Source organism: Leguminivora glycinivorella, chromosome 9 (genome assembly GCF_023078275.1).
Source record: "Leguminivora glycinivorella isolate SPB_JAAS2020 chromosome 9, LegGlyc_1.1, whole genome shotgun sequence".
Taxonomy (NCBI): Eukaryota; Metazoa; Arthropoda; class Insecta; order Lepidoptera; family Tortricidae; genus Leguminivora; species Leguminivora glycinivorella.
The window spans coordinates 16,623,517-16,639,128 of record NC_062979.1 but is presented as its reverse complement, the minus strand read 5'-3'; the positions used below and the strand labels follow the sequence as shown (position 1 = coordinate 16,639,128).

At 37.3% G+C, this 15,612-nt stretch overlaps 1 protein-coding gene across 2 annotated transcripts in view; it reads right to left on the bottom strand.

The window, feature by feature from the left end:
- Window positions 1–1,127: 1,127 nt before the first annotated feature.
- The window catches only part of LOC125229432, an 83,183-nt gene continuing 68,698 nt past the window's right edge, over window positions 1,128–15,612 (bottom strand). For both annotated transcript variants that reach the window (XM_048134264.1, XM_048134263.1), the window contains exon 6: window positions 1,128–3,207. In XM_048134264.1, the coding sequence (XP_047990221.1) occupies window positions 2,997–3,207 (211 nt within the window). In that variant the 3' untranslated portion in view covers window positions 1,128–2,996. The remainder of the gene's footprint in view (window positions 3,208–15,612) is intronic.

The following is a 15,612-nucleotide window of genomic DNA, read 5'->3' as shown; positions in this document are numbered from 1 at the left end:
TTTTCCTGCATCTGAAACACATTTTTTTTTATCTGTCGCGTTATCGGCCAATCAGAGACGGTTATTACAAACAATTTATTACAAAAACACGATGTATAATCACGCCCCCATACGTGCTTACAACAGCCCTCTAAGCTAAGTTAATCCATACAAAAAGAATTTCAGAACAAAGGTACGTGTTGTTTAATACATGTGTGTACCCGTGAGCACTTGACCTAGATTATTAGATTAAATGTTGGACCAAAGTAACATAATTATATTATCAAAGTGTTCCACTAACTTTGTTAAATTGTTGCTAATTATTTAGGTACATTGTAAGCTTTCCACACAGACTAGCGGCCCAGTTTGAGTTTTAATGTATATTACTAAAATTGTAACTTAAAGGATAAGCTAAGAAAAATTGCCCCCAGCGTTTTTGGGTCGACACTATAATCAAATGATGCCTTTTGAAGAGGTATTACCTGCACAAAGTTTCATCCATCCAAACATTTTTTTTCCACTTTTTATTTTACCACTGTGTCGCCGTGATTGATATACATATTGGTAGCAAATTTCAGCTTTCTAGTGCTAACGGTCACTGAGATTATCCGCGGACGGACAGACGGACGGACGGACGGACAGACAGACACACATGGCGAAACTATAAGGGTTCCTAGTTGACTACGGAACCCTAAACACCGGCCAAGACCGCGACCATAATATTAAATTTTTTCCACTTTTTATTTTACCACTTTGTCGGCGTGATTGATATACCTACATATTGGTACCAAATTTCATCTTTCTAATGCTAACGGTCACTGAGATTGTCCGCGGACAGACAGACATGGCGAAACTATAAGGGTTCCTAGTTGACTACGAAACCTTATAAAACGAACTAGAAAGTTATTATAACTGCTAATGATAATCACTAATACTCTGGGAATACAGATACAGAAAAAGAGACTTTCACAATAAGTACATATTTAGTTGTGAAATATATCTTCGATGTTAGTATTTTACTACTTACATACCCCCTTATTCATAAACGTACTCTAAAGTTATCAAGCCGATAAAGTTCGTTTGTCCCTTTCCGACGTATTAGTGTGATAGAAAAGGACAAACGGACTTTATCGGCTTGATAAATTTAGAGTACGTTTATGAATAAGGGGGTAAGTAAATAAATTACAAACCCGATAAGTTGAGCAAACTGGTTTTTGAAATTCGAACTGTGTAATTTCCAGAATGTTGTCATTTCAAGGACATAATAATAATAAATATTTTAATATTAAAATCACCACTTGTCTTTATTTTTCGGATAAGTACATACATATAACTGTCAACACAGACTTATATGCTAATGATTCAATATTCTATGTACACAAAATGAGAGGACAATTATTTTATGGATTGAATCTTCGACTAAAAAAAGTTGCCGGCCAAAAGTTTAAACTTCTTAAGACGATACAGGACAGGAGGGGCCAATTCTCCATACAAACGCTCTATTGGCCAAGCCTTTTTAATGTGTAATATTTATAACGACAAAAAATAAGTAGTTTTGGAATTTTGAATTGCAGTAAAAGAAAAAGTTACGATGCTTGTACGACGTAAGTCTAGGTAAATTTCTTCACCTTAACTATATGCAATAAGGTGATAAAATGTACACATAATTTATGAACTCAACTGTACCTAACATATTTGTAGTTACTAAGTTTGGAGCAATTTTATACTAGGTACGTTGTGCATATTTTATACATTTTATTGTATCAATTCCAACTCGTTTTACGAACTATCCAATCCTTTAGTTTTGTTAATAAGTAAACTCAATTCTGATAAAATACAATTTCAACTTACTAGCCTAATACTTTACCAAACTTAATAACAATAATAACATCACATCAATTTCTTCTTAACCTTATTTTTAACCGACTTCAACTCAGTCGTTAACGCATTTACTGCCAGGATCTAGGAGACGTGTGATATAGCCTATCGCGTCGGTACTTACATAATATACGATAAGGACACACCAACGCGATAGTCTATATCATACGACCGAGTTGGTACACTATATAGCAGCTTCCTGCCAGGCGAACATTCAGTCCGTAGGTAGTCGCTTTTCAGGAGGTACAGTCAACCAATTGGAACCCTAGGCCACCGTAGAACTAATGTCATAGTGCCGTTATAAATCAGATTGTAAGAAATCTCTTACTGTTTGCCATTTTGACATGGTTGTAGAGTGGCCTAGGGTTCCAATGGGTTGACTGTACATAGGAGTTTTCACATGTGATACCATGAGTCTTTTTAGGTACCTATACAGAAGGTATAGAGGCGAAGTTTTCCGGTACTTTGCCTACTAAAATGTTTCAAAATCATAATTTATCATAGAACATAAAATTTAACCACAAACGATGAATAATATCGATGATAATGAATTCATATACTAGCTAAAACTAAGCTTAAATAATCTATGACATTAACAAACATCCATAATTTAACACTCCATTTATTTAATACTGTTTTGCGATTTGATCTGTGTAATAACGGGACTTATTTTTAGATCTCTTCTGCTAAAAACTATTAATTTAAATTGTATCTCAAACATTTACGCATCACAAATTTCAGTGGTCCATTCTCTCTGTTAAAAGCAATACCTAACACTTCCAATGTACAACAATGTTCATATCTATTCCAAATTTGAAATCGAGAGCATAATTAGTTCTAGAGGTATCGAATAATGTGACCGAAAGAAAGACAGAGACGGACAGAGTCACATCCTAAGTGCGTTTTCACATCATCCGATATGATGTCGGATACGTAGGAACGATGTCCCAATATATTTAAGCCGCCATCTTTGATTTTTGCCTTTGACATCCTTCCTACTATCGGATCGGATAATGTAAAAACGCACTAAGCACACACACCCTTTTGAACCCTAAAGGAACCAGAAACAACCGCAATAAAAGACGATAAAAAAACAGGAGGGACTTAATTAATTAAACCTTAGCTTAAACAGCAGCAGCTTACAGCCTCGGTGGATATAGTAAGATGGTCGAGAGAGCGGTGAGCAGAGGCGTGACCGCTGTTGGTGGGGCCATGCAGTAAGCGTGCGGCTGGCTGCAAGCGGCGACGTCTTGCGCGAGTACCCAGGCGAGTCGCTTGAGCAGGTTGCCTGCGTTGGCGGAGCACAGGCGGCCCACCTGCGTCACGCAGGCCATGAAGTCGTCGCGTGCGCTGGAAGAATATACTATGTTTAACAGACGGTCTAACACGGCTTGCATTGCTAAAAACTATTTATTTAAATTGTATCTCAAACATTTACGCATCACAAATTTCAGTGGTCCTGGTCCATTCTCTCTGTTAAAAGCAATAACACTTCCAATGTGCAACAATGTTCAAGTGTGGTCTCGCGCGCGAGAGCGCAAGTTGTGCTAAACGAAAATCACCAAAATGTATATAACGTGAACAGTGTGCGTAGCCGCATGCACAAACGCTCACGACAATATCTCTTTCGTAGCTATCTATATCTCTATCGTTCTTGCGTATTGGCGCGACAGAGTCAGACTACATTTCTGCGGCGTTTCGGTGGAGTTTCGCATCGCAGAAATGCAATTCGGCTACGAAGCTTATGCAATAAACACTGTGATAGGATGGTCATAATAATACATTGAAAATTAAGAAGTATAATATAAATACACGATTATAAAAATTAATTTCAAGAGGCAAGTTCATTCATAGACTCAAATTTCGTGTATTTGAAGTGATGAATTTTTATTTGGTGTTTCTGTTTTATCATCTTCATCTAAATATAGTTCTGTGGTTATGTCTCACTTCGGTGTAGTATCATTTAATTATCATTATGTCTGTCACAAGGAACATTATTCATTGAGAACCTTAATATAAAATTAATTCAGTAACTTCCTTACCGCCTTCGCCTAAATATTATAGAGCCTCCAATAAATAAGCCTGTTCATTACAATAAAGCCATTTCAATTCTAGTGGCTTATTTTATTTGTTCAGTGAATTGTCATGGATACACCTCGCTATAATAGCTCTAATGATAGTATTACGTTATATTAGTTAATATTTGGGCGACCTCTAGGGCGAAATTGTGACGTGGATAACTATTAACGAAAGAGTAAAAGTAAAGCTATCTTATATGTAAATTGCTGTCTTAGGAATACCTACAAAAGGAACAATTTTCCGCATGGTCTTAACTGAATTTGCCTGTTATTAGGCTTTCAGGGACGCTATTCTGAGATCTTACAATTATGTACGTGAAACCTGGTTAAGTGGGACCTGGATAAGTGAGAAACCTCTATATCTGGGGCCCAAGGTGCGGTCCCGAGACTTAAGCACTCATTTACCTCTATTAGTGAAATAAATCAGACCTCTTTTTTTTTTTATACTACGTCGGTGGCAAACAAGCATACGGCCCGCCTGATGTAAAGCGGTCACCGTAACCTATGGACGCCTGCAACTCAAACAGTGTCACAAGCGCGTTGCCACCCTATTAGAAACTTGTACACTCCCTTTTGCTTTGTTAAGTACACAGCAAAAAGGAATGCACAAGTTCCAAGGAGGGCTCGGGTTGCCGACGACTCAAAGGACAATAGACGGAACAAGTTAGTTCCGTAAGTCCTCCCGTCATCAGCACACCGAACCCTCGTTGAGCTCTGGCAGCCTTACTCACCGGCAGGAACACAACACTATGAGTAGGGTCTAGTGCTATTTGGCTGCGATCTTCTGTAAGGCGGAGGTACTACCCCAGTTGGGCTCTGCTCTAGATTCGAGCGAGACGATATCCGCTGTGCTGTGCCCTACCACACAAAGCGGAATATCATTCGCTATGCCCTACCTCATTTAATGTATAATCTCTGACTGAGATTCGCCTTTTCGATTTTATAGTCACATTTACCTCTATTAGTGAGACAGAAAGAATATTTTACCTCTGTTACTGAGACTATATTTGAAATATTACATTCACTTAATTGTTTGTTTAGAATTTTATAAGGATGGACTTTATTGAAAATCGACTTTCTTATTTTTCATAAGTAATTCTTAGTCCATCTTTAAATTACATGGTTGGTTCTGTATGCGTAGGCAAATTTAAGGGTTTTCTTATTTTGTTTAAGTAATTAAAACTAAAATCGTATCTAAGTAACATAAAAATTGTAAATAACTTTTATAATACATAATACCTATAAAAAATGTAAGACCCAGTTCGAGTCTTATATTTTATTTAAAGACAAGGCTTGATTTTTCTTTTGAAAGAATACAATTATTTATCACCTCTATAACTGACATATCCTCTATTTTAACTTCTATTAGTGATACCCTCTGTAAATGAGACAGAGATTACATTATACCTTTCTAACTAAGACCCTGGATAAATGAGAAAAATTGTCTCGCCCCTTGAAGTCTCACTTATCCAGGTTTCACTGTATTATCGTTTAGATGATAAGAATTCTTCTGAAAGCCTTCTGGAAGGGACGGGAAGAACTTCTGCTCTTTTACTTTATTGTATAAGCTCTATCATATTCATCTTAATTTTTATATAGGCAGGCATTTCTAAGAGTAGGTATATTAATATCAAAGGCTAACTCAAGGCCATACACACGTTTTGTGCATGGCCACTATGGCCAGGGTACGTAGCCGAACTCGTAGATATCTATCTCTATCGCTCTTGCGTATTGGCGCGACAGAGCTAGACTACCTTTTGCGGAGTTTCGTTTTCGTTTCGCGTCGCAAAAATGCCATTCGGCTACAGCACCAGACTACCTTTCGTGGCGTTTCGTTTTCGTTCCGCGTCGTAGAAACGCCATTCGGGTGCATGGCCTGTTGCCCGGATGCCAAGACTATACAAGATATTATACATCTCGTTATCAATGTGCTTTCGTACAGGTACTGGAGCGGGGAATTACAGTGCAGTTTATTATGCATGCATTATGCCTTTGAGTACATACACCGAGTAGGTATCAGTTCGGGTTGTCTATTGTTTGCCCGACAGTCATTTAACATAATATTCATTTGCCCGAATCTAACTTGCCTGAATTTCATTTGCCCGAATGATTTGTTTACCATAAAAATCATATGACATACTCGTTGTTTATCCGAATATTACCTTCCATAATCATACAATGCCATACTATTTGTTAGCCATATTATTAAGTGCAATAATATGGTTTCATAGAATATTCAAACGCCATAAGCAATTATTGCCATATTAATTGTTGCCCATATTATTACCTAACCTAACCTACTTTCTGATAGCAGTTTCATTTTCCAGGGGTCACAGTTCTAACCTAACCTAACCTACTTTTCCAGCAGTTTCATTCTCCAGGGGGTCACAGTTCTAACCTAACCTATTAACCTACTTTCTGATAGCAGTTTCATTTTCCAGGGGGTCGCAGTTCTAACCTAACCTAACCTACTGTCTGATAGTATTTTCATTTTCCGGGGGGTCACAGTTCTAACCTAACCTAACCTACTTTTCAAGCAGTTTCCTTTTCCAGAGGTTCACAGTTCTAACCTAACCTAACCTACTTTCTGATAGCAGTTTCATTTTCCAGGGGGTCACAGTTCTAACCTAACCTACTTTCTGATAGCAGTTTCATTCTCTATATAGTCCTTCTAGTACCTATTATAGTAGTTTTCGATTCTGCCAAAGCACATTATGGAAATTGACTTTTCTGGACGCTAATTTGTATGACAAATGATGGTATGGAATGTGGTAATTACGGATTTCGATGATTCTGACAAATGACATTATGGAAACTGACTTTATGGGAAACAAAGTTTCTGGCACTAGATTAATATAGTAAACAATGATTATGGCATAAGATGTTATGAGAAACAATATTATGATTGTTGAATAGTATGGCAAATAAAATTATGGCAAATGAAATTCTGGCAAATGGGGGTATCCCATCAGTTCGGTCTCGGCCTGTCAGTAAAGCTTGGTTGACACTGCCTTGTTTTTAGGGTTCCGTACCAAAAAGGTACAAAAGGAATCCTTATGGCGCCGCTCTGTCCGTCTGTCTGTCTGTCTGTCCGTCTGTCACATTGCTAAATATCTCGAGAACTACTTATGCTATCGAATTGAAATTTGGAATAGTTATGAACATTGTTAACTACAAATTGAAGGTATAGTTTCTTTAAATTGATTAATATTAAATATAGAAAATGGCGAAATAAAAGGGGGGTAAACCGTAAATGTCAAGTTACTAGGTCAAGTGGGGTGTCGTTAGAAAGAACTCAAATTGTATACATATCAAAACTATTCTTATAATTTTTTTGTGGTGAAAAAAAAAGAATTTTGAAGGAAAATGTAAAAAAAAATACCGTTCCCCCCTTATCTCCGAAATTTACCGACGAAAAATTATGAAAATTTTACGAAACATTGGTTTTGTGCTAACTATTACAGGAAAAATAAAATCACGTCTGTATTTTATTTAGCAAACAACTTTTCAGATTTTAAATTTCAATTTACCCACCTTTGCGGATGTGCATCGTTCTTGAAATGAGCACAACATTTTACGTAAAATATCTTCTTACAAATAAAATAATAACTGCCGAAATCGGTTAACATTATAAAGAATCATCCCGAAAAAACCAACATATACTAATTATACCTACAGGTCGCGCAAATTAGTTAGCAAATTCACTGAGAGATGGCGTTGTACACAATAATATTCATCATTAGTACATACTGTATACAGCCTTTAGAGTTATCTGAGAAACTTGAGATTTTAACTATTGAAAGTTTGTACGGAACCACAGACCAACCCCTATAGACATCTATTACAAGACGACTCGCGGTCGCCAGCCTTCCTAGTATTTGCACTGATATAAGCGCGGGCGCTCGCCGTGCCCGATCAGTATCGACCAAGTAACAGACCCGAAAGCAGCGCGTGTTTTTCGCACAAAAAAATTGGAAAAGGGTATTTTGATGCCTTAAAGATGTCCACCTGTAGTGTGAAATGGTGTGGAAAGGTAACAAGAAGCTCAAATTTAAAAACAGACGGCATTACATTCCACAAATAAGTCATATTTATAATTTATTCAGAGCCGGCATAGGTCAACTTACATTGGCCACTTACGCCAACACAGACAGACATACTTCTAGGGGCTTCGTTTTAGGGACAGTCATACTTCTGTCCCTTTTCATCTGGCGCGACTGCCCGCCGTCCTTGAAACGGCCAATCACAGCGCGCTTAACACATTCCCCGCCCGCTCCTCGCACCCCAAACACTGGTGACTCGTATCGCGAACCAAATATACAAGACTGCCACTCTATAGGAGGTTCTCTGTGTACGGAACCCTCGATGGGCGAGTCTGACTCGTACAGTCAGCAGCAGAAGTTCGGTAGCGGGCAAGGTGTTCACAATGATCCTAACACGCTCTTATTGTCTTAAAACGCTCTTATTGTGAGTTCCTGTAATTGGCTCTTTGTTTCTTATATTTGTTGTATTATCTGTGTAAACAGCTGTTGGTACTCCTTAAATAAATAAAAATAAGATCGTGTCAAGTTCATTTTGAACACCTTGCCCGCTACGCTACTTCTGCTGCTGACTGTACTTGGCGGGTTTTTTTCAAATACTGTGTACCAGATTTGATCGTTCATCGTCTACATGGCGTGTTGCGAGAAAATCTCGTATTCCGTGTAAACGACTTTGAAAGTTGCTTTACTCAGTTCGCTACCACAATTATTTTTAAAATGTAGGTTTGTTTTGTTAAGCCTGAGCTTTGGTGTTAAATATAACCAGATATAACTGAGAATGCGATATTTCTTTTAAAAATACTTGTATCTTTGTTTCTGAATAAATAAGATTACGATGCTTCTCAAAAAAAACTATTTTATTAACGAAATGTGATTATAAACATCGTTTGACAACACTCATAGGTACAATTTATTTTCAAACCACATTAAAACTAATCAAATATTTCGATATCATTAAAATATTAGACACGTTTCACAACAACACCTCTAAATGAAGTAATTTACATTTATATTTTACAACTATGCTATTGGCCCTAAAATTTATAATTGTATCCCCGAACAAATAAGTAACTGCTATATCCAATGATAATTTATTGATTTATTTATTGTAAACATAATTTACAGCATTACAGTCGAAACCAAAGCACTGTACAATTCAGTTTAGATATTGTTAGGTGATTAACAAAAGAAACAAACATATATAAAATACGATCACCTTTCGTCCATCACCTCACAATACCGCAGACACATTTGATACACAGTCATCCATCTGCTTGCAAACACATCACATTCTGGAGCCCATGACAGAAACGAGTTCAACTGATTTAGAGCCCGCACAGCTGGTGAATTTCTTTGCGCTACAGTTCGTGTAATTGGGGCTGCTAAAAGGTTGTGCTTTCGCGGTCTTAATAGATTTTTGGGCACAAATGGAACACTAAGTTTGACAATTCTTTCTATGAGTTCGGGACAGTCTGTATCGCCGCGTAAAATTCCACACGCTGTAATTAAGACATTGTAATTGCGCCTAACTGCAAGGGAATTAAAACCTAATGATCCTAACAAAAACTGGGTCGGATATAAAAATGGAAAGTAAGTGTGCAACTTCTTATACAAAAATCTGAGAAAAGTTTTTTGCACTTTTTCTATGAGAAGGGCGTATGTGCATTCGGACGGGTTCCAAACAATACTTGCCGCCTCCAGCTTACTTCTCACAAGAGCCATATAGAGCAGTTTGATGGCTCTGGGATCATTAAATTCACGCGCATTCCTGATGACGAAACCAAGTCGCTTATAACTATTGGCAGCTAATCCTTTAATGTGGTCATCAAAAGTAAGAGAGGCGTCGAATGTTACACCCAGATCCTTGATAGTTGTTACGCGAGCAATTAATTCAGATCCGAGTACATACTGTGCAGTTAAAGGTTTTGGCGAGCGAGTGTATGACATAACGCAACATTTGGAGACTTTGAAATGCAGTTGGTGTGAGTATTAGCACAACTCCACTGCAAAACTGCATTGATGTCTCTCTGCATCGCTTCACAATCTGCCATTTGTTTGACACCACGCATGAGCTTCAAGTCGTCTGCATATAACAGGCACTTAGTATTTTCCTTCAAGACCGACTCGAGATCATTAATCATGATGCCAAACAGAAGAGGGCCAAGAATAGATCCCTGACTAACTCCAGATTGAGTAGAGTAAGTGGATGAAATAAAGCAACCATGCTTTACGAATTGTTGCCTGCCGCGCATGTAACTGGCGAACAATTTTAACAACCGCGGAGAAAAACCGATGCCACACAACTAGGGAATGCAATCTCGTCGAGATTGGGGCCCAGGCGAGATCTCGGGAATTCATGAATCAATCTCGCGAGATCTCGCCAATTTCGAGATCTCGCGAGATTGGCCGGTTTGTGGGTTTATTCTTGTAAATAATATCTTGACTATTTTTTTGATGTATTTTATATTGTTTAACATAAATTATGTACCTCACAACAGTCACAACTCACAATATATTTTTTAAAGTTTTGATTATAGATTATTATGTAAGAAAATAAAATAAAATAATTCACGAATGAGTAGAAGCGTGTCAAATTCGAATTCGTTGCCATGCCAACCGCGAACAAGTACACAGTATAGAGACCATAGAGTACTTAACCGCTACGTATGCCTTTATTGGTGAAAGGATAAAAATTTAACATTATAAAGGTCAAGGTTATCCCTACCATCATTAAATAGACCCACATGAAACATTAACTGTACTCAATTAAATATGATTAGTTGACTACTAATAAATTACATAATAATATTACACTACCAATACAATATAGCAATCTTCTTAAACCCGAGACGAGAGTTAAATAAGAAACTAAAATAGAAAGAAAAACAGATATATATACATAAGTATTATTAAATAAATATTATTTTTTCACAGATTGACTTAGTCCCACGGTAAGCTCAAGAAAGCTTGTGTTGTGGGTACTCAGACAACGGTATACATAATATACAAGTACTTAAATACATAGAGAACATTCATGACTCAGGATCAAATATCTGTGTTCATCACACAAATAAATGGCCCTTACCGGGATTGGAATCCGAGACCGCGGCGTAGCAGTCAGGGTCACTACCATAGCTGGGCATTAACTCGTTAATCCGTTAATCGTTAATTAACGAAGTTAACATTTTGGTTAACGGATTAACTTTTAAGTTAACTTTAAAAAATGTTAACGGATTCGTTAACTTCCGTTAAATTTCTTCGAGTCCGTTAATCGCTAATCCAGTTCCGCACGCGCCGAGTAAAACTTGCTCTGACCGCTACTGTAAAAGCCCGGAATACGGCGAAACCTAGGATTTTCACGTAAATTCACAGTCTGCAGACAAATTTGGTGCCTTTGGATCACTTGTTCGAGACCTGCTAAAGTTTATTAGTACTCACCTACTGCACCCATCACTAACTGCGAAACAGAATGTAAATCATCAGGCATGACATACAAATCGCGCAACCGACGACGTATCAAGCCAGAGTGCAGAGTTCGGCGGACCGCGCTATCTACCAAGTTACCGTGGATCGTAACTTCGATTAGAGGTGCCTCAATCCGAGGAACCTACGCACCATGACTACGACCGCATGATTGACCCAATAAAACATATAAAACCTAAAATTTACCGAACCAACGTCGATATAAGTCCAAAGAGAAAAATATTTAGTAACGGATTAGCGATTATCGAAGTTAACTATTTGATTAACGGTGCCCAGCTATGGTCACTACCCGCTATATTATAATATATAGTAGTGTGACAAAATAGAAATTGTGAGTGTAAAATAGAAATTGTTATTGGTTGCCTAACAAACGACAGCCGTAGTGAGGTTGTTGTAGGCTTCTGCTCTCTCGATATCTAACAAAACTCTGTGCACGAAAATTCGTAAAATAGGTGGTTATATACACACAGCCGTAAGTGTAATACCATAATGGCGAATCACGCAAATAGCCCTGGCTGACACCCTTCGAATTATTTCGAAACGGTCTGAATCTGTCATTCGTCATTCCGAGCTGAGGTAGGTAAATTATTGAGCGAAATAAACGAGTTGAATCTCTAGATCTCTCCTGAGTTAACGAGTTGGCGAGTTCAGTTAAATGATATAGTTCATATAAATCATTTACAACTTGGGAACGAAACATATCTAGTCATTTCGCGAGCTTCGAATAAGACTTTTTATGCTTGAGTTCAATCTCGTTGATCTCGCGAGATCTCGTCAATTTTTCGGCCGAGATCAATCTCGCTAAAAATTACCGAGATCTCGTACAAAAGAGATCTCGCGAGAACGAGATTGCATTCCCTACACACAACTTTCTAAGTAAAACATCGTTATCAACTTGATCAAAAGCTTTCCTGAAGTCCAAATAGAGGACATCAACCTGTGTACCTTTATCCAAGTGCTCTGAAATTATATTGGTAGCCGTCAACAGGTTGGTGTCCACTGATCTTTTCGACCTGAAGCCGTGTTGTGCGTCACACAGGAAAGGTTTTAGCTGAGGAGAAATTAATGCCTTCAAGACGGATTCAAAAAGCTTCGCTAACGAAGAAAGAATGGCTATAGGCCGGTAGTTTTCTACATTCGATGTGTCACCAGTTTTAGGGATCGGAGTTACTCGAGAGAGCTTCCACCGTTCGGGATACACACCGGTTGCAATAGACAGATTGAAAATATACAATACTGGTTGCAAAAATATATTTTTACATCCCTTCAGAATATACGGCGGAACATTATCCGGTCCAACTGAGCTTTGTGCTTTAAGTTTTTTTAATGCAACTTCAACATCGTGAGGTGTTATAAGATTAACATGAACATAGTTTGCTGATCTGAAGCTATCATTTAGCATCACAGTGTTATGATCAAGCGATGGAGTATTGGGCAAAAATACGCTAGAGAAAAATTCCGCGAACGCATCAGCTGCCTCTTTACCACTGAATTCCTGATCCCCAAATTTAACACATGGCTCAAAGCCGCCTTTGGACTTAAGGCTACCTATATGCCTCCAGAAAGCACGAGGATCACGACACAGATTAGCTTCTAATCCGCTAACGTAGTCGTCATAAGCTTTATCTATTCTTTGCTTTATGTCGGAACGTAATTTAGAAAACTCATCATATATAGCCGCATCATTAGTGCATTTCCATTTTTTGTGTATTCTGGCCTTGCGAGTTATGTCGTCAATAATGTCTTTACTAAACCAGACAGGGTAACATCTAGAACGAACTTTAGACCTCTTTTTCCTTAAAAACACTTTGCTAAATACATCATAAACAATACTATAAAAAATGTCGACAGCTTCGTTTATATCGTGTGAAGTTAGTACTGTTCGCCAAGATACTTGCGATAGGAGTTCATAAAGTAAACAGTAAACTGTATTTTACAATAAATTAAAAAAATGGCTAATTGATAATGCCTTCTATGACATTACTTCATGAATTCTTTAAAATGTAATATTTAGCGAGACAATGTATTTAAATTAGTTATTGAAATTTTATAGAACACATTTATAAATATTATAAGTTAATTCTTAGAGTAATATGAATTACTTAGTTTAACGAATGTTTATGTTTCTGACGTGTAATGTATATGTGCAATATCAATAAATATGAATATGAATATTGACTTCCTACTCGTATCATTATTGTTTTGAAAAAGTAGTACAAATTAAGAGGCCTTGGTTTTATTCTACCGAAAGCTTAGCACAAAGCGTTAAAATTATTCCTCGTCTAAAGCAGCTTTGGCAGATGAATGAACCTAAATAGATTCAGTTACTGGCTTTGATGCATGGAACAATGAGTACCACAGAGTATCGGCCGGTAGTTTCAAATTTGGAACTAAAATGTTTCAGCACTATTGTTCATACTAACGCTATATCAGTGCTCAATTGTTTGAGTTAGAAACAGTTCAATACTAAATAGAGAACATTTACACGTATCGCTCAATTTAAGTAGGTACCTATTGAAGCGAATAGGTACGATTTATCTCACGCAATTATTGTCGCTATTATGTTTTTCCCATGACGGATATCATTGTTCCGGAAATCCGGACCTTTGGGATGCGTGCGCGGAGCTAACAACCCTTTTGACACTTTAATGAAATGTAAGGGGTACACTAAACGGATGCTGTCCTTTCCCGTAACCCAGGAAACACGCAGAGGAAGCATCCGAAAGGATGAAAGAAATATTTGGGAGGTGATCGAATTGGAAAAGGCTAAATAATCTCTGCAGACTGGGCGATCGGATAAAAAAAACTCTATTCCTACCTAATGATGAAACAATATCCAATTTCATTCCCAGCAGAATGTTAGACAAGATTTTTTTCTCAAACATGCAATGAAATATTGTCTTTACGTTCCTTAAAATGGGCTGGGAAGTATCGCTTTTTGGGCGCAACAACTCGAGAGGACTGTAAAGGGATTTCATATTATTTTTCAGGCCTAGGCCTGCAAAGTAACTTTTTTTTATAAAATATTGTCTTTTAGAGCATTTTTTTTTTATTTCATTGTATGTTTGAGAAAAGCACTATACATGCCTCGGCGTGAAAACGGATTCCCGGCCTCGTATCCCTATCCGGTATATACCCACTTGGCCGGAAATCCTCATTTTCCCGGCCTCTGATGTAATGTACTATTTTAAATCATTGTCTCGCAATAATTGGCACTTTTTATTTTATTTTAATACTACCTAGTTAAAAATAATAATTCCGCATACATGTAAGTAGTTTTTACATTCATACAATGTAAAATTCTATTTTTCCAAAATTAAAAATCGATATTTTATTGAGTCAATAAAGGTGCTTATTCTAATTACAATTTTAACATTTTACTATGGTACAAAACCTAAAGATAAGTGTCATCTGTTCCCCGTACTAGTGTGAACTGTATTACGGTGGGTCAGGATTCACCATCCTTACATATGGATTTATATAATTATAAAGCATGTACCAATCACGCGTACTTTCTTGTAGGATTATCTAAACTAACCCTTAATGACATAACACTTAGATCCAAACTAGTGTGCATACAAAATCGTTACTTTATAAGTTTGCCGAATATGTTAATTAGTTACTACATTAAAGTACCTACCTACCTACGTAATAAGAACATCATTATAACATGGCAACAAAGGTAAACCAAATATAAAATAACATTTAAGAATTTCACAAACGATTAGTGAACAACCCCCGTTGCTGGGCCGTCTAAAAGCTGTATAAAACAACCTAAAGTCATAAGTCCCTTTGCTTTACCTAATTGTGCGTCCGTCACAAGGCGACTCAAATTGTCAACACATGAGCGACTCTTTCTAAACCCAGTAGTTACCTCAGCAAACATTTTTTTAAGTGCCATTCAAAGCGTTTGTTTAATAGAATGAAATATCATCGGGCGTAGTGAATTGGAAGACCGGTGCGATAAGAAACTTATTTTTCACCACACCAACTGATAAAGGCTTACTTTGCTATTCGAAAACAGATAGCAAAATTGCATTCTATCCACAAGAGTGCAAAGTAATTTCATACAAATTTTAACTTGATGTCTTTAGCTGGCTGGTAGAATTTGACAAATGATGATTTTGAATCATAAATATTGAATAGATTGATGG